Source organism: Pseudopipra pipra, chromosome 17, assembly GCF_036250125.1.
Source record: "Pseudopipra pipra isolate bDixPip1 chromosome 17, bDixPip1.hap1, whole genome shotgun sequence".
NCBI lineage: Eukaryota > Metazoa > Chordata > Aves > Passeriformes > Pipridae > Pseudopipra > Pseudopipra pipra.
In genome coordinates, this window is record NC_087565.1 from 7,383,307 (window position 1) to 7,403,708 (window position 20,402).

Sequence of the window (20,402 nt, forward strand, 5' to 3'; positions counted from 1 at the left end):
AAAAACAAACTCCCTGGTCATGTTCCCCTTGAAGCTTTGCCAGGTAATGCCACTTCTCTTTTTTTCTTTTTTTCCCCCCTCCTATTCTGTTTTTAGGGTTTTTTTCCCCCCTCCTTTTTGGAGGGTGATGGTAGAGCAGATATAAAGAGAACACAGAGACAATGCAAGTTGTCCCTGCAACACTGTAATACAGGGTGTGATGTCTTTTTGGTGTCCTCTGCAGATATCCAGCTCCAGCCTGGCAGAAGCCAAGGAAGGAGGAAAACTGAGCCACGTGTCTCTTGTGAAAACACACTCCAGTTCCCAGTGACATGCATCCAACCTGGAAGATGTTCTTGGAGACCATTTCTGCCCTGAAACATTTCCACACTTCTGGAAAAGCTCCTGACTCAGGAGTGCCCCTTTCTGCTTCCAGATGTCACCTTCCAGCATCCCCTGATAATGTGTGATTGGACATTTCACCTTCAGAAAAAGACTAGAAATCCAGCATCTCTAGCTGTGGTCATGTAGGATTACATGGCAGGATTAAGGGATTCAAGTTATAAGAAACTAAGAGCACAGTGGTGCATTTAATACATCTCAGAACTGAAGTGGCAGGGGGACATCCAGGGAGAACAATCCCAGAGCTGTGCAGGGTACAGAGACAAGCAGGAACAAACTGGGTGTGATAGCAGCAAAAACCTGGCTTTGTATGGGCTCTTATTTATTCTGTGATAATTCCTTCTGCAATGGAGTCATCTTACTCCTTAAATGTATTAGAATGTAATAAAACAGAAATAAAATTGTATATGTAGGTAAGTCCTCTACACTGAAAAAATAAATTATCCTGGTGAAAAACACAATTAAGAGACAACAACTTCCCCAAGAGCTCACCCTCTTTTGTGCCTGCCTACAGACATCTAACACACAGTATTTCACAGGTTGCCCTTGTGTTTTGGTCCAAAATACCTAAGGAACCTTCTTGATATCTCACCTGGAGAGAGCTTTAGTAATTAGGAGCATCTTCCTCCAGCCTGTCCCAGGGAGCACTAAGGCAGCTGTAATTGGGATTGAATCCAGTAACCAACTCTTCACAGCACTGCTCCAGAGTGGTAAAACTTCCACCAAAAGAAAAGCAATCCTTTTTCCTTTGTGCACACCAAAACCAGCCCGAGGTCACCTAAGGAAGGAGTTGTGTGAAACTCCACATGCACACTTGAGCAGCACTTGGGCCAAAGGCTTTAGAACTTCCTTGTATAAGTGGCCAAAAAAAGCCCTGGGCTACTGAATCTCCATAAGGCCGCTGACCTTTATATTTGGTTTTTCAAAGATGTGTCACTATTCTATTTTTCTCATAATTCAAACAATTGAATGATTTCTAAATTCTCTCCCCCCTGACCTCTTACTTTCTTCCTGTTTTATTCTAGAAATACTCATTCAAGACTCAAATATAAAGCGTGGGTATGGCCCAAATGTTGCAATTCCTCATTCCACAGATTGCTATCACTATTGCAATTGCTATTCCCCCTGGATCCAGAGAAACCCACACAAAAGGACACTACAGAACATACATTTGAATAGCATATGCAAGGAATATTAAATAAAGACTTTGAAGTATCTTTACAAAAATACTCAAGAATTAGGAGGAGAGAGCATTATTTTTACACAGAGAGTGTTGTAAGTGATGCATTCTGCTCTCAGCAATGCCTCAAATGTTCATTTTGTGGATACAGGTAATTATGAGGTGCTATGATTGCATTAACCTCATGGAATCATTCCCTTGGGCTGAATTTTTCTTCTCCAGACACAGCAGTATCACTCGGCAGCTCTGCTTTTGAACAAAGATGACTTGACCTACTTTGATTATAACGTGCTGGGAGACAAGAGGTGGAGAGCACAACATAAGGGAATTCTGGAAAAGGGAGGAAATCACACAGACAGCTCTGTCAGACAGCAAAAAGAGATGCTGCAATTCTGGAAGCCACTGTGGCTTTATTGCTCAGAAGTTGAAGAGCGAGCACAAGCAGGGCTCCCTCCAGCAGCTGCCTCAAGGAGAGCTGGAATTCTGCTGGCAAAACCACAGTCCAGCGAGTCCAGGGGCTATGGGGTCCTTGCACAACCATAACAATGCCAGTGTTTAGGATGTGTAACACCTCTAGCAGAGCAGAGTTATGTCCATACAGTTTATACCACTACAAATAGTGGGTGCTGGTTAAAGTCCACAGCCCACCAGACACGGCTATCTCAGCACCAAGTGAGAGTGGGTACTATGCTTAAATCCAGACAAATTCTAAGTTAAGGTACTGAGTCACAGCACAGAAGATTCTGCTCCGTTATCTCCACAGCCTAAACTAAGAAAGGGGTGTGGGACCTGCAGAGCAGTTTATAAAGCCAGGCACTGGGCTCTGCTGGCACCAAGCATCCCAAAGTACAGATCAGCATCCTGCAGGACCTGGCCCATGGCTGACCTGTCTGAAGAAAAAGCTCCTCTGCTCAGGTCTCCTTCTACCATCACTTCCAACCAAACCGGTCCCGAGAACACCTTTCTTACCACAGAGCAATTAAAAAAGAAACTCCCAAACCAGCACACTTCCCCCGCACACTGGTACTAATTCAAATAGTCTCACAGATTTGTGTGAGCACTCAAAATTACACCAGAATAACTTACATGCTCTTACTGGGCTACACATGCTAAATAATCAAGCCCCAGCACACAAACCCCAGTGCCCCGTGGGACGGACACCATCGGGCCAGTGAAGGGTCGCAGCACTTGAGGGCGCTGCTGCAGTAAATTTAACTCACCCTAAAAACCTCTACTTCGCTTTATTATGAATTCAAGTCTTCTCTTAAAATATCAGCGCCCCATGTTGACACTGACTTACACTATTGCTGTTACATAGTGGCCTTGTTTTGGTAAACAAAGAGCAGAAGTTAGTCCTAACATTAAACATCCAAGGTTAGCACCTAGTTATCTCTTCAAATATTTGCACAAAGTGATAAAGTGGAAGGACAGCAAAAAAACAGCTTCATCCAGAATTAATTTTTTTTTTTCAGTATAATTTCCTTGCTCTAGGTAAAATTAAAAACTGTGAGAAAAGTTCATGGAATTAAAAAAAACCCCAGTAAATCAGAGATGAAGATGTAAGCACCTATTTCTCTCAGAAGAGATACACAGGCTGCTGTGCTCCTTTATGGGCAGGTTGGTGAGGCTGTTTTGCACTGTTTACCCTGGTCTTTAATAGCATCCTCCCTGCAAAAGCTTCTGGGCCCTCACAAATAAGCCCACATTCCACCTGCTCCACTGCATCCTTCCCACCTTCCTTCTTGCAGGAGCCAGGTCCTGCAGGATGCAGATGTGCAGCTTGGGATGCTCAGTGCCAGGTCCAAGACTCACCCATGTTGGTGATTGTTTTCTTCAGATTCTACCCCAAGCACACATTACCTTCAGTGGTGGTCATGGACAGTATGTTCTCTGTGAGTTATGGTAATGTTTCAGCTTTTTCTGAACTCTTGTAACTAGCCCCTCAATTTTTTCCTGCTCCACTGTCAAACAGGCTGGAGGAAAAATGGTATTTTAAGTGAAATTACAACTTGTCAGCCTGAGAAAACTGTTCAGAAGTTCTGCCTGTGCAACGTTGAATTTGATAACAGCCTTTTTTTTATTATAGGACTTCTGTATTTTGTTCTTTCTCAATTTTGAGTGGTATGCTCAATATTTTTCATTGCAGTAGTTATACAGTTTTCTCAAAAAAAAAATTGGGGATGAACTGAGAATTTTACATTTAACTTTGATTAATACTGGCAGTTTAACAGAGAAAGAGTAAAGGTAAACAGTGAAGGCTGAAAAGAACTTTCACATTTTTTAATATTTCTGCAGCACTGTATTTCCCCATCATTTAATTCAACAGTTGTCTGTGTCCTTAAGAGTTTAATGTTTTAAAATGTCCTTGACAGTGTTTCAGAAAAAGCCTGACTTTAAATTTGAGAAAGCAGAAATATGGTAAAGCAGGTGTGCTAGACAAAACATCCAAGAGTATATGGACTGTTCTGACAAAGGCAAGGGAAAACTACAGTATCAGTCTTATAAAAATATATTCATGTAAGAAGTACTGCTTATATGTCAAAAACCAACTCCAAGTGTAAAAAGGCAGGGACAAAGTTAATAAAGGGAAAGCAATCAAAGAAAGATGCCCTAAAATTCACATTTGTAAAGAAAATATAAGAAAACAAAGAATAGAGCACAAAGTAGCTCAGTGCTTTATCTGCAAATGAATGAATCCTCTCTCCCGTTCTGTGATAATTATGCTTTAAAAACTAAGTAATAAAAAACAGTGCATACAGTCCAACTTTAATAGCTCTTCTAGCTGTGACATGATATTGATCTTTGTGTTTATAGCTGGAAACCAGAGCAGCACATTTTACCCTTCAGTTCTGGCTCGGTGGAGCCCTCGCGATGGCTCAGCAGGACCTGAGAGGGCAGCAGACGGACAGCCAGCCTGCTCCCGGGATCAGTTACCCACCGAGGGCTCTCCCTTTGGCAGGGCTGGAAATCTTGCCATCTCCTATCTTATCCTACTGAACCAGCATAGCTGGAATCTCCTGTTAACAGCCAGCAGAGTAATTTGCTGAGCTTCAGCATTAGCGTTTTACCGAGACGTACGAAAACCTCATACATCTGCAAAGTTCAAACCTTCCAGGAACCATTCCAATAAGATGCTTCGTGTTTCCTGCTCCATGCAAAAATAGAAAAAAAATAACCTCATCTATAATTGACCTTGACAGATATTGAGAACATTTGGCATCTATTAAAACCCCTTTAAGATGAAACCCTCTGAGCTATAAAAAGAAACGTAAATCTGAACTTTACACCACATTTAGTTCACTGGAAACACTACCACGGGTAGGTTCAGTCAGTTATTTTAAGATAACTTTTCAATGGAAAATATGTCCAGAACTAAATTTTTAAATATTTATTGGACAAGTAGGACCCTTCTGTTTCATCCTACACATCTGCTTTTTGCAGGCAAGCTATTAAAGTTAGCTTACAGAGATCTGTATAGCCTTGCCATTGTTCATCTGTTTGGTCCAAAGATACACACAGGGGGGATGGAGAAATACAAAAATCCACTTAATTAACCTCTCTACTGAGAATTATTCCTGCTTGTAACTTAGAAGATCATTAGAACCTCAATCTGACCACATCTAGGAAGCAGAGACAAAGCCAGGAACTACCAACAGTGAGCAGCTCTGTCTTGGTTGACACAAGTGCTTCTGTCACCAGAGCCACAACCCACTGAAGTGTCAACAAACAAATCCTTAATCAAAGGACAGGCGGAGAAAATACACTGGTGGTTTTAGAGGTCCAAGGACACCACTCCCACTTGAGAAATATAAAGGTCCAGCTTGGAAATAGGGCCAGCCTGCACCGGCTCTCCCTTACTAATTAAAACCAGCGTTTGGCTGTCCCTTGAGTGAAGCCAAGGAAAAGGCCTCTTCCCCCAAACACTGCCCTCACTACTGTGATCAGCTCCGGAGTGTGAGGGTCCCTCCCAGAACTCGCTGTGCCGAGACACTTTGTTTTCCAAAAGCATCTGGGTCAGATGTGACATAATCCCTTCCTGGAGGGAATTTTGGGAAGCGCTGGAAAACTGCTGCTCCCCAAGTGACAGAAGCAAGATTTTCCCCGTGCCCAGTAGGATGCAGGTGGAGAATAAATCTAAAAATTAAACAAAAATCTCTTCTAAAAATGCAGCATGGACAAATTCCTAATGACCAAGGCACACGTTCTTCTTGTGACATCTTCCCGGGAGAGCTCCACTGAACCAAACCCTCCCCACAGACTAAGAAATTCATGCCCTCCCAGCCCTGTTCCCATGGGGAAGCTGGCAGGGATCTCTCCCACCCCGCAGGCACAGCTTTAGCTCTTCAGCTACACAAAAATCCCACTTTCTCTCCTCAAACACAATAGCTCCAACGGCATCTCAGTGCAAGGATGAGCCACTTCTGTGCTCCAACACAAAACGTGCTGACCCTGACTGCACAAACACAAAGGGCTGTTCTTGCTCACAATCAGGGCTTGCCCAGTGCCTTTTTCTGTCCCCACTCTTGAGCTGCAGCACGTTCCCCTGCACTGGCTATTCAGGGGATGGAGCGTGTGAACCACGACCGCTGCCCCTCCTCGAAAGCACAGACAGGGGGATGCTCCAGGGGAAGGCTTGGGGGTGGTTCAGGGCCTTTCACTTTGTACAGTTGTGGAAAAAAAATGTGTGAAAATAAAATTTGTGGAAAAAAATTTGTGGAAAAAAATTTGTGGAAAAAAATTTGGGGAAAAAAATTTGGGGAAAAAAATTTGGGGAAAAAAATTTGGGGAAAAAAATTTGGGGAAAAAAATTTGGGGAAAAAAATTTGGGGAAAAAAATTTGGGGAAAACAAATTTGGGGAAAACAAATTTGGGGAAAACAAATTTGGGGAAAACAAATTTGGGGAAAACAAATTTGGGGAAAACAAATTTGGGGAAAACAAATTTGGGGAAAACAAATTTGGGGAAAACAAATTTGGGGAAAACAAATTTGGGAAAAACAAATTTGGGAAAAACAAATTTGGGAAAAACAAATTTGGGAAAAACAAATTTGGGAAAAACAAATTTGGGAAAAACAAATTTGGGAAAAACAAATTTGGGAAAAACAAATTTGGGAAAAACAAATTTGGGAAAAACCATTGTGGGAAAAACCAATTGTGGAAAAACCAATTGTGGAAAAACCAATTGTGGAAAAACCAATTGTGGAAAAAAACAATTGTGGAAAAAAACAATTGTGGAAAAAAACAATTGTGGAAAAAAAAAATTGTGGAAAAAAAATTGTGGAAATAAAATTGTGGAAACAAATTGGTGAAAAAATGGTGGAAAAAAATGATGGAAGAAAATGGTGGAAGAAAATGGTGGGGAAAAAAATGGTGGGGAAAAAAATGGTGGGGAAAAAAATGGTGGGGAAAAAAATGGTGGGGAAAAAATGGTGGAAAAACAAATTGTGGAAAAACAAACTGTGGAAAAACAAATTGTGGAAAAACAAATTGTGGAAAAACAAATTGTGGAAAAACAAATTGTGGAAAAACAAATTGTGGAAAAACAAATTGTGGAAAAACAAATTGTGGAAAAACAAATTGTGGAAAAACAAATTGTGGAAAAACAAATTGTGGAAAAACAAATTGTGGAAAAACAAATTGTGGAAAAACAAATTGTGGAAAAACAAATTGTGGAAAAACAAATTGGGAAAAAAATTGTGGAAAATTGTGGAAAATAAAATTGTGGGAAAAAAATTGTGGAAAAAAATTGTGGAAAAAAATTGTGGAAAAAAATTGTGGAAAAAAATTGTGGAAAAAAAATTGTGGAAAAAAAATTGTGGAAAAAAAATTGTGGAAAAAAAATTGTGGAAAAAAAATAATTGTGGAAAAAAAATAATTGTGGAAAAAAAATAATTGTGGAAAAAAAATAATTGTGGAAAAAAAATAATTGTGGAAAAAAAATAATTGTGGAAAAAAAATAATTGTGGAAAAAAAATAATTGTGGAAAAAAAATAATTGTGGAAAAAAAATAATTGTGGAAAAAAAATAATTGTGGAAAAAAAATAATTGTGGAAAAAAAATAATTGTGGAAAAAAAATAATTGTGGAAAAAAAATAATTGTGGAAAAAAAATAATTGTGGAAAAAAAATTGTGGAAAAGAAAAACTGGAATGGTCCTTCTCGTTTTTGCATTAAAAAAAAAAAAATCCTGCCTAGCAGAGGGAATGTTTGAGTGTGTTGATGGCTCAGGACAGATGTGCCAGGATGGACAATGAGCTACACAAAGAATATAGGTCTGAACTGCTAACTCTCCATCTCAAAAGCAATTACAGATCCCATAGTCTTAAAAGACTTAGAAACAGCACAACTTAAACACACATAGTTTGGAAGCCACAGAAAATATCTATTAAAACAGTTGCTAATTTAGAGAAAAAATGACCCCATCTGGAACAGTGTCTGCAGTGCTGTTCATTGCACCACAAGAAAAATATTATTGTACTGCAGCGTGTGAAGCCTTGTAACAAAGATGACGACAGGTCAAAAGAATCTCACTGAGAAAGAAAAGTTGAGGTTAAGGTCTTGCTTTTACTGTAAAAGATTAAGTCCAAGAGGAAGTTTAACACGAAGGAAGGGGTGGAAAATAGATGAACTGAACTGACAGCTAACAATTTTTTTCCCCTGTGAACAATAAAGGCTTCCAGCTCCAGGAGGATGTCTTCCAATAATGCAAATTAAGATAAGTAAATTAAGAGACCTTAGGAAGCATTATTTTGAACATAAATAAATATAAGCACTGCAAGAGCATTATAGAGCAGATTGCTTAAGTAAGGCTTAAGTAAGAGATGCCAAAGAGAAACCAGGGGAATTACATCCCTGAGATGGAAACTTCAGTGCCTTAAACAACAGAGAGGATGAGTCAGGTATTTATTGACACCAGCTCAAGGTCAGGGTGAGTAAGGGGGTACCAAAACTACCTGATGGGAAACGTGTAACAGGGGGGTTTGCATTAGGGGCTGCCTGTGCAGCAGCATCGAGTCTGAGCAAACTCCTCCTGAACTGCAGCATCATTAGCCATAGAAATCTCTCAACAACTCATCCTCTAAAGAAACCACAAACACAGCCCATGCTCAGGCAATAGCAGCAGGGCAGTGCCATGGTGCAGAGATGTCATGGGTTGCCCAGGGAGGTGCCCCCAGCTTCCCCCACTGCCCTCTGGCCCCTGGCTGACAGTCTCTGATGTCAGTGATTGCCATTTCCCCAATTTCCATTCCAACCTCACATAAAATTAGTCCAGCAGTATTCCTAAGAAAGATGTTGTCTGTACTGGGGGAGGTTAGTGGGAAATCAAGATAGTAAGCATTCCAGTACCATGCCAGGCCCGTTGTTGAGTAATCCAGATTTCAGGCGAATTAAATAAAACACAGTTATACAGGACTACAAACATCTGTTTTCAAGAGGTGTCCAGATCATTATCAGCTAATTCTACATCTCTCTTACATTCCCTGCCATATGCTGGGGGATAATCTCAGCAAGCAACAGGGATTTTCATCTCAAATCCTAACAAATCTGCTCTACAAGGCTTCATGGTTTTTCTTATGTCACTTATTAGATTATACCTCTCAGCTGCTCCTCTCTGCTCTTTCCATTCCTTGTGTCTTTTCTTTCACAGCACCCAGCAGCTCCTGAAACCTGCTTGGTAAAAACTGACCATTTCTCCATGCCATCCTAGAAAAAAATTCCCTCCCTTGCCAAGGGTAAATTCAAAATTTACCTCTTGGATAAACTCACACTCGGGTTGTCCCCTCTCCAGCTATCACTGCCACCTGCAAGAGGTCTAAGGCAGGACACACACACCAGACAAGGCTCTTAAAGCTTTTGTCCATCTTTGGTGGGATCAGCCTTCTGCTCTCATCCACCTCCTGGCTAGAGAGACATGTCTGTGCATGCAGCAAACAGCATATAAAGGACAAAGGAGAAGACCTGGCTTTATGAGGAACTTCGTTAACTGAACAGCAGAGATATTTTGGGCACTTTGCTTGGCAAACTCAAAGTGCCTACACCGAAAGCTGGGATGGCACTTTTGTGGCCATAACAAACATATATATATATATAAACAGAATTTGATCTTTGACATCAACTAACAACAACAACAGAATTGGAGGTGACTGCAGTACTGACAAAGATAAGAGATGGGCTGCTCAGGAGCCTGAGCTGCCTCCCTTCTCCAGGACATCAGCAGAGACATCATGAATCTCTCCCATTTCCCAACCTGGTGGCATCCCTTCTCTGCAAAGGAGGATACGAAATCTCACTCCAGCTTTATTCCCTAGTGAGGTGTTAGCTGTGCTGGGCTTCCTGACAGACCTAGCAGTTGCTTCATTCCCAGGGGCATCTCCTGAATGCCAGCTGGGAAGAAGAGCAGCTGTCAGCAAGAGCTTCCACCCTACACTTCCCATCCCATCCTCCAGATGAACGATGGCAGCGGATTTGAAACAATCTTGAATGAACTGTAGCAGACCAACCTCAGGGTGGTGAGGATTTGGTGGTCCTGCCTCCTGCCAGCCCTCAAAGCAGCGATGAGAAGTTCCTGCAATCCCATAGTTTCCCTCAAAGCCATGAGCGCTGCTGCCGCTGGCGAGGAGGGACGTGCGGACGGGATATTTTTATCTCCTCTTCATTCCCATCCCTGCCAATCCAAAACAAACTTGAACTAGTTAGAAGTGGGAAAGATGGTTCATGATGAGAAAAGGATTCCCTGGCTCCATTTGTATGTCACCACTGGATACATGGATACGTGCCACTGCGGTGGCACAGCTGCATCGGTCCTGGCTTCCCAGCTTTCAGTAACCTTCCCAGACTAAAATAGCAAACCTACTGCTTGATTTTTAGCAGCTGAAGAGCAGAAGTAAACCACATAAGTATTATGTAAAATGATCTTTTTCTAAGTATATGTTTATTGTGCGCAGAAGAAGTGGATTTAATTACAAACAACTGGAAGTTTTTAACAGGCTGGATTGCCCCCTACTCCCTTTCTAAAAACTAAGGTTTGGCAGCAGCTTTTGGGTTTCATTGCAAGTCTTCTAAGTATTTCCTTGGAAAGACTTTACACTTGGTCCCAGGCAAGAAGTCAAAATCAACATTTAAAAAGCATGCCCTGCATAATTTCCAGGATTCAGCAGCATTAAGGTATACTTATGGAGGCCAGGAGGAGAACCGCTTTTTGTGCTTTTTGACTTCATGCATAAAGCTGGTCTTGAGACAAGGAAGTTTATATTCCAAATAATATTTTTAACTACATGCGGTCAAGTACATAACTTATCAGGCCTTTCCTCATCCCCCTCCCAAAATAAGCCTGAATGGTAAATATCTTTGCAGTATTTAGACTCTTGCTTAGACCTCTGCTAGAACCACCAGATTCTCAAAGCTAATAGAGAATAATTCAATGGCAAAGTTTCAAATAACATTTTCTTAAACTCCTTTGTACTGTAAAACTCCAGTTTGGGCCTGACAGGGGTACTCAGGCTACACTGGCTGGTTCTGCACTGAAGTGGGTTACACACAACTTCATGGTGTGTCCTCGTGCCTTGCCCAAGGGATGGAGTGCTGTCCCCTTCCTGGTGGGATGGCAGCACACAGGGGACTCAGTGGCTCTGAGGGGACAGTGGACACTGCTCTTGCTGCCATGAATAATCCCCATTGGAACTGCCAGGACTGCTGTGGAATCAGCAAGACCAAAACTGGTTTGATCCAAAGGCCAAGAATGAAATTTCGCCCATTTCATCTACTTATGAATTCCTTCTCACCATCCAATAGCAGCGCACGTGGCACTTTTGGATACAAGGATATGCATATGTTTAAGGACTATCCACTCAAATTTTATGCTGATTTTTGCTTTGGTGAGAAACAGACAAGAAAGACTGTTTTCCTTGTGAATATTTGAGGTGCTGTTAAAAACAAATACACGTTCTTCTGAAATACGTGCAAGTGAAGCCCTGCATCACTCGCCACCTAAAACCACAAAATGCTACAGACAAGACTGAACTTCACAGAAGCTGAGAGAAATGAGAGCACAGGTAGTGCTAAGGAATCAGGCTTAGAGGAGAAAATACCTTTTATCTTTCACAGTCTAAAAGGAATTTGTTCCATGTTTTTCATCAGCAGAGAAAAATCAGCTCTATCAAATTGTGAATTTCCTGTGTGGAGGTAAGGCAGGGAAATCATCAAGAAACTGTTTCATGCGGTGTTTTTCTTCCAAGCAGACAGTTTTAACTGGTATTTACAAAAAACAAAATCTGAATGCAGATTTTCAGCTCACAATACCATGCCCTTCTCCTCAGTATTACCATTCCCTCCCCTTTTTAAGTCCCAGTCCCACAAATCCCTCCATGCTCCTCCCGGCTAACAAGTGATCCTGAGATTTCAGCATGAGAAACAACCAGGAAAAATGCAAACCCAAACAAATACAGCCCACAAAGTAAAAACTGTGTTGGGGAGGGGGTGGGGTGGGGAAGAGGAAGAGGTTGTGGTGTGAAGTGTCACGGTGAGGGTGTCACAGAGAAAGAGAAGTGCCTTTTTTTCTCATTTCCGCAGCATCTCCCCGTCAGAGCTGCTGACCAAGCACAGCCCCACACCCTGAGCACCCCGGGGAGCAGAGCTGCTCTCCAGGCACCCTCAGCCTGTGCCAGCTTGGGGACTGACGAGCTGCTGGTTTCCACCACGGGCTCTCTGTGCTGTGGCCACGTGGACTCAGATGTGTTTGTCATCTCCACAGCTCATGAACCCTGATAAAGTAAGCAATGGCTTTGCACAGTTGTTCATGTCCCACTCAAACTGCCATAAGCAAAATTAAGGAGTCAGAAAGGACTAAAGCATTGCTTTGATGCCTGAAACCTCTCTCCTACAGCACAAGGCAAGATGAGAAGCTCAGAGTAACACTAAGAATGTCTTCCTTGGACGTGTGGATTTGGATTCTGACAATTGTGCTGAATGCACTGACAGCCCAGTACCAAGCTCAGCCTCCTGGGATGGACACGTGCCAGGGGGTTGGAGGCACCAGGTTTGGTTGGTTGGTCTGTTGTCTATGATTTCCATATGCAAATCCCCCCTTGCAAGAACATTTAATTGTGCTTAAGATGAGGAAAAGGAGGAAGAATAGTCCTTCGCTGGGAGTACACTCCCCACAACTCTTCCTCCAACTTATAATCAGAATTTAACTGGGTTTCCCAGGAATTTCAGCACTTCCTCCCTCTTCCAACACACTACAGCAGAGACAGGAGAAGTGGCTAAACAGAGCAAGACTGTAGACTGTAAAACTACATCTCATTCCTTGTTGGGAACTGACCCATCCTCCTCAGCATCCCCTGACTTCACCTGGTAAAATAAATGGCAACTTTCTGACATCTGTCTAAAACCTACTGGCTCCCCTCATTCCTCAATGCAGAGAATATTCATCAACTTTTTTGTCCTTGTAGTGACATACAGACCTTACAAAATGCTGCCCAGACACAGATGCTATGGGTTTTCTTTGAAGAGGGAACACATCAGAGGAAGTAAAGAAAACTCTGGCTGAGCTATTTATAAAGCTTACATGGCTTGGTTCTCAAATGCTTCACTGTCCAGGGGAACAATAAGAACAAGTCATGGAGTTCCACTTCTCAAGACACACTTTCAGGTCTGAAAATCTAAACCATCATGGATTTACATGCCTGGTAACTGGGCTTTTTCATGAGAAGTATCTGAGTTGTGCTCACATCAGGGAATTTCCAAGCTTTTTTCTTGACATTTTAAAATTAGAGCAATTAGAAGGAAATTCGATGAAATCATGCCTATTTGTGAATAAGGTCACTCCCAAATTTAAGGGAGCCAGGGAAGAACTGCATGTAATTAACTGTGCTCTTCAAGGCTTTTCCTCTAGGGAAGCCCTTGCCCAGGAGACAGTTCAATTTAAGATGTCCCAGTGGAGAATGGAGCCAACAGTTGCACAGAAGCAATCAAGGCATTTTGCCTGCTCTGGAAGCAGATGGTGCTGACCAAGCAACAGGATGACAAAGCTCCTGCCAGCCCTGCTGCACCTAAACCAGCAGGAGCTTGAACCCGCCATGCCAGCCACCAGTTAAATATATAACAGCACAGGTGAGATCTAAGCACCACCATTTATTTGATATTATGCCCAGAAGATAACATTTTGTCACTATAAAATTAAGGCTATAAATAGAGATTTTCACAAGTTTCCATCTCCCTCTAAAGTCAGGCCAACCATTCACACCTGAAAACCCTTTTCCCATTCCCAAAGTAAAACTGCATAGGACTCAGCTGCCCTGATAACAAACTTCTGACTCCAGCCCCCTTGTGTGCCAGGTAAGCCTTAGCTTCTTTCAGGGAAGAAACACAGTGGTTCCACTCACTGCTTGAGATGCCAGTAGGTGCCACAGCCATCTGTTCTACAGGTGGAAAAGTCAAGCTGATACCTTCCTCCAGAATAACAGAGCTGGAACAAACAGCTAAAAAGCAGTAAGTCAAAAAGAAAAAGCCTTTAGGGTGGAGTTTTAGTTTTAGAAATAAAAATTCTCTGATAACTCTGAAATTAGATCCATGGCTACACATGAATGCAGCATCTCTAGAGTGAGTAATGATGATCTTTATCCCACCAAGCATTTAATGAGTGGAAATATAGATTACCACTAACACAGAGATTGCATCTGTGCTGGGGAGGGGGAGAGATTATGTACATTTATGCTGCTGTGTGACTGCACAGGTGTGGCTGACCCTGGGGATCAGGAGATCCCCCAGACTCCTCACCCCTTTCCCACAAAAATCCATGCACAGAGCATCCCTCCAGCATTAGCTGTAACTGCAAAAGCAATTATTTTGCACTTCAGATCTCTGTGCAGAGAACATCCAGCTCACATCACACAGCATTGCCACCCATTAGCAGCCCTCCATCACCACACACTTACAGCAGTGCCACTGTAGGTTTTCTGACACCTTCCACTGCCAGACCCTCTTTGAAGCAGCTCAAACTTTGCCAAACTTCAAATATGCCAGCTGAAGCTCTCCACACCATGTGTCTGCCTGGGGCTAATGATCTTTTGCTTTATGTGGAAGTGGTACAAGGAAAAAGTCACTTTCAGGAGCTCTCGAGGAAAAAAATAATCAAACAAAACCGACCAAACAAACAAACAAAACAAAAAAAGGGGGAGGGAAGCAGGAAATGACAAGTATCTTGCCTGTCTCCTTTCTATGAAATTTTAAAACAGGAGCAGGAGAGAAACTACTCCACCAAGTAATCTAAAGCATAGAGGTGCCACTGCTGCAGACACTTGGTTGTTCTGAGATTTCCAGGTACTTTTGTTTGGGGTGAACATGTTGCAGACCCAGAAGATCTCTGTTTACCAACTGAAAGGCAGAACATTTTGGATACAGCAGTGGGAACCAAGGAGGACTCCTCTTGCAGAGGCTCTTCATTGCAAAGGAAGACCCATAATTAGCATTCCACCTCCCTGGTGTCCACAGCAGGATTGTCATGTCTGCACTGGAAAGTACTGGGCAGATGGAAACCACGGAGATTCCCATGTCCAAGTGTTCATGTAGTATCTGGTAATTACTGGGAACCCTATTGGAAAATATTGTAATTCCTTCACCACTAATGACAGTCCCTTTGGAGAACTGCACACTGTGCCCCACAAGCTGCTATCACAGTGTGCAGGTTGCTCAGCAGAGCAGCCCTGTTACAAGATACACACACCACAAGCATCCCCTAGCATTGAAACCAGGACTTCTTTGTCTTATTCCTGCTTTTCTTAAAGGGGAGATTAAATATAGCTTGGTATAAGACATTCGGTATCAAAAATCATGTTCTCAAGAATCAGGAAGCGCCAGGATAAAGGTTCCCTCTACATTTTTAGTCCATTCTGTCCTGTACATCTTTTACATGATCTTCTGATAAGGACCACATGCTTTTTTGTAGGGTGTACGCCCTCTCTTCCTGCTCACAATACATGGGGCACAAGAAACAAATTGATTGTAAGTGAATGAAACTATTGTCAACAAGATGGAATTTTGTCAAGTGCTTCAACACACGCCTGTCCTTATAACTGGGTGTCTCCCCCTCCTCACCCATCCAACCCCTGAGAGAAGCAGAGCCAGCAAAACAGGGAATCACAACAAGAGAAGGAATATTTTGTGGGATTTGCCACTAAATGCTGCCCTGGAGAACCAGACCAACTTCAGTTTGCCACAGAGGTGCCATAGCCAGAGGAGCAGCACACGGCTTCCATCACGGATGCCCAGCTGTGCTTCTCACTCCTGGGTTGCTTTCAGAGCATCTAAAGCTCACATTGCAAAAATGCTGAGTGTTCACAACAATGAGGTCCATGCTCTAAACACATGAAGTGTTACTAAAAAAAAAAAAAAAAAAAAAAAGTTGAGTACTATGGATTAAAATTAGCCTTTGGCAAAGACTGGGCATTTAAAATCAGTGGCGGCTTCGGATAATTTCAGCTTTAGTCTTTGGTGGCATTTCCCAGTCCGGCATCCACAAAAGAAGGATCCCACCTCATTTCGCAGCAGTGCCATGCACTGACATTTATGAAGCATTCAGTCCCTGCAGTGATCAGCACTAGAGCAAAGCCCATGAAGAGTTCAACAGTTCTTTATTCAGCACAGGGTACGGATGGTGTGTCGTAAATAGGGCACAGGGTGACACATTGTATGAGGAGGATAAGAATATTGAATAGCTGCTCATTCACTGCACAACATCCATCTTGTGCCCTGAATGAAGTACCAGTACCAGTGGAAAAAAATACAATGTAAACCATACAAGACAGTCTTTAATTATATGGTTCGGAGGGGCTTACCATGCAGCACACACAGAGAGGGTGGCTGTGTCTTCACACTGATATTTCCCAGCTTTCTAAAGTATGTTTTTCTTCTATATAACATATTCCACCATAAAAACTTCACATTTGCATGCCCTATATTCATATTTGTACCAGTGTAAATATTTCTGTTAAAAACATTTTTACTTAAGCACTGATATAGGTAAGATCCAAAATGGCCATTATTTAATATATTGTAGTTTAAGATATATGCCCAAGATGACAAGTGCATATATCTATATTGGTAAATTGATATCAGCATTTCCTTTTCAATATGGGGATAGACTACAAGAACTTTTTACAGGGGCAAGAGTTCAGCCTGAGAGAATGAAAAAGAAATAAGCACACAAAGATTGGCAAAGCACTGAGAAGGGACCAGCCCAAGTTTACTCTCTTACAGAAAACCAGATTTATACTTTAAAGTCTTAAAAAAAAAAAAAAAAAGAGGAAGACCCACATTACTGTCACCAGTGAGAAAGCACACAAAGAATGGAATTGTTTTATGACAAAGCTTAGAATCCTTTCCCCTGTAAGCACATACTTTCACTTTTAGAGCCAGGATTGTTCTCAAACAAAAAACAACCCCAATGCACAGAAAAAATCACCCTCCAATTCCCAGTAGTAACCCTGAACTCACTATGCTGCCAACATAACGATTGTAATCTTGAAGTTGTGACTTGCACAGTTCACTAAACAAAATCCATTGAGATTACACCTGGTTGAGCATTTCACAGAAACTATAAAAGTAAAAGGTACTATGCTGCAAGTACAAAGTCAGATTATTGCTTCCAAAATAGAGCAGATGTAAAATCTTTGCTTTACTGAAATTAAAACAAGTTCCAAGACTTGGGAATTTACCTTATACAACTGTAGTGATGAAAAAAAGACTGAAAAATTATTAAAGAGACCTAAAGATCATTTAACAGGGCATAAAATTATTCACTGAGTAACTATACTGCACACCCCTGGGCACTCCGATAAAATGATGAACTTCCTCCAAAAAAAGGAACTACAAAGTGGGAACATAAGTATCAGTTGTGCTGAAGAGCACTAACCCAAGTAATACTCTTGAGTAACTTGAGACTAGGATGTTACACACACACTACAACATGAAACCACACACAAGCACAGGGACTTTGTGCTGAGCACACGATAGGAAGAAACACTTCACATTTCCAGCACAGCCCTTGGAAATACATGAGCTACTGCAGCCATATGTTACAAATAATTTAGCCTTGGGGACAGACCAGACCTGAATCATCAGTGCAGTTTGCATTTAAATTTTGTTACTCTCCAAGAGTGGGCACCCCTGGTGTCCTCCTCTGTCCACATCAGTGATGCTCCTGCAGGAGCTCATCAGCCTAAAAAGTTAGGAGCACAAGTAAGAAACCATGAGTACCTACTGCAGCTTTTGTCATTGAGCCTTCACCCCAAGCAAGGAGACATCCCTGGCTCTGCACTTCTTCAGTCTTTTTTCCCCCACCCCAAGTCCATTCCTTAAAAGACTCAGTTATAGCTTTAAATCCCAGCTGGATGCTCCTGCCCCCCTCACTCAGCATTACTGTCCTGCTCTATTTGTGTGTGCAATCTCTAAGCATCTAGGCAAAGTCACGCTCAGCTCTGGCAGCAATACCTGCTGATGTACATGAAGTATAACCACATATGCCCCAAACTTCATATTCCAGCTTAGAAACCGAAAATTCACAAAGCAGCAGTGAGAGTGGGATGCAGAGGAGAAGCAGCAGGGGAAGGAAGCTAAACTGACAGTCCCTGTGCAAGGAGCAGGGAAATGGGTCTCTTAGGCATCCCAAGATTTACAAGAGGGCCAAAAAGTGACTTCCTGCTATTCAAGTCCAGGCTGAAATATAATAAACGACTGCCAGCATAACACTGACTCATATCCATCAGATTTATAAATCAGTACTTTGACAAAGAATGCTCTCTCTGTTGGCTTCACCATAGACAACTCTAAACCACTAAGATATGTTGTTTAACCCACTCAGTGTTCAATGTCATTGCTGCAAAAACCAGTTCTGTGGCACAACATGTTAGAAGCAATATGAAAAACCAGACAAGTGAAATACTGCCTGCTGAGAATACAGAAGCCTATCAGATAGCCTTTATGACTTAAAGGCTTGCAGATTAACATCAAAATTAGCCCCACTGTTGGGAGTTTTTCCTTAGTTATTTAATCTACAAAGAAAAAAACAGTTCTCACGGGTCCTTCTTCACACACTTGTTCCCTACAGAACAAACTTGAAATATGTTAAAACAAAACACCAAACCATAGCATACCTACAAGTAGCCTGTGCTTGGGAATGCCAGGTTGGTTAGAGGAGTGATTCCTCACCAACACAGCCAGAGCACACAAGCTTTACTCTTTCCACAAGTGTTGCTCAACCCCTTTCTCATCAGAAGGAGGTACAACTTCATGAACAGACTCACATCAGCAGAGCTGCAACCACACAAAAAGATGCTGTACTTCTGGAATAAAAGCTTTTACCACTAAGACACAGAAAACGAGGTCAAATATTGTTTTCTAAAGCTCCCTAAAGGTCAGCTCTTCTATTACAGGCTACAAACACACACCAAAAAGATGGGGGCCAAATCTTGCTGTTTATTGCCCACAGAACCACACACACTTTGGGAGCAAGAGGCACTTAAGTTATTTGTGGACATTTGAAAATATTCTCTATTATTCCAAGATGTTCAGAATAATCTGTATTCCACCTGCACTGTGCTGGGGGAAGAGAGACTAGAAAAATCTCCAACCCTCATTGACTTACCTGAAGGCCAACACATGACTTTCTATGACCGTTTTGGTTGGGGTCATGTACCATACAAGCTCACATAAGTGGATAAAAAGGGTGCCTTTCCACAGGGCATCCCTCGGGAAGGCAGTGCCGGTGCTGCCACCGTGCAGGAGCATCCCCTGCCCGGGAGCCCTGCCCAGACCAGAGGCAGGGGCGAGGGGCCATGCAGGGAGCAGGGGCTGGTGCATCGCGCCGAGATGGATGGCACCGGCACCGCCTGGGAGGCTGCATCTCCGAGAGGCGAAGTGGGCAAAGGCAGAACACTAAGGCACAGAGGAAAACTCGGGCTTTCTCCTTACAGAGGAGCTCAATAACCCCTCCTGCAGTCCCGGCGCGGGGACAGCGTGAGGACAGGCGGACACGGTACTGAGCATCACCTTCACGGGGGTGCGCAAGGCTGCCCCTTTCCTCAGTGCGGCCACTGGCTCCTACCACAGCGGCACCCGCGGGCACGGCGACCCCCCGGCCGAGCACGGCACCCCCAGGCACGGCGACCCCCGCGGGGGGACGGCACCCCCGGGCACGGCATCGCCCGGACCCCCGGGCACAGCATCCCCTGGGCACAGCATCCCCCGGACCCCCGGGCACAGCATCCCCCGGACCCCCGGGCACAGCATCCCCCGGACCCCCGCCCGGCGGTGCCGCCACGTGCGCGCCCCGCCCCGCCCCGCAGCCCCTCCGCCCGCGGGCACCGGCGGCGGCCTCGGCCCCCGCACCTGCCGGGCCGGGCCGGGCTGTGCCGCCCCGCTCACCCAGCAGCAGCAGCCGGTGCGTCTGTTTGTACTCCCGCTTCTCCGCCTTCAGCGTCTTGTCGATGCTCTTGCTCCGCTTCTTGTCCGCCCGCTCCTTGGCCACCAGGTCCTGCCGCAGCCGGTGCCGCACCTGCGGGTCCCCGTGCTCCGCCGCCGCGCCGGGGGTGTCCGGCTCGCCGCGGCCGCCGTAGGGCGCGGAGGGGTGCGCGGCGGCCAGGCGGGAGCGCAGGCTGTAGCACAGCCCCATGGTGCCGGAGCCGCCCGCCCTACGGCGCCGCGGGCATCGCTCTCCGCCGGCCGGGGCGGGCAGGGCGAGGCGAGGCGGCGGCTCCCGGCGGCCTCTTAAAGCGGCCCCGCTCGGCGGGCGCGGGGCGCGGGTCCCGTCCCGTCCCTCCCGTCCCGCCCCCCGGCCGGTGCCGCGCC

General features: G+C 43.9%; 1 protein-coding gene across 1 annotated transcript in view; it reads right to left on the minus strand.

Annotated features, from left to right (window-relative positions):
- The window catches only part of GNAS (GNAS complex locus), a 145,445-nt gene extending 125,167 nt beyond the window's left edge, over window positions 1-20,278 (minus strand). Inside the window, exon 1 of the mRNA XM_064674112.1 lies at window positions 19,980-20,278. Coding sequence (XP_064530182.1) covers window positions 19,980-20,226 — 247 coding nt within the window. The 5' untranslated portion in view covers window positions 20,227-20,278. The remainder of the gene's footprint in view (window positions 1-19,979) is intronic.
- Between the last annotated feature and the right edge of the window lie 124 nt (window positions 20,279-20,402).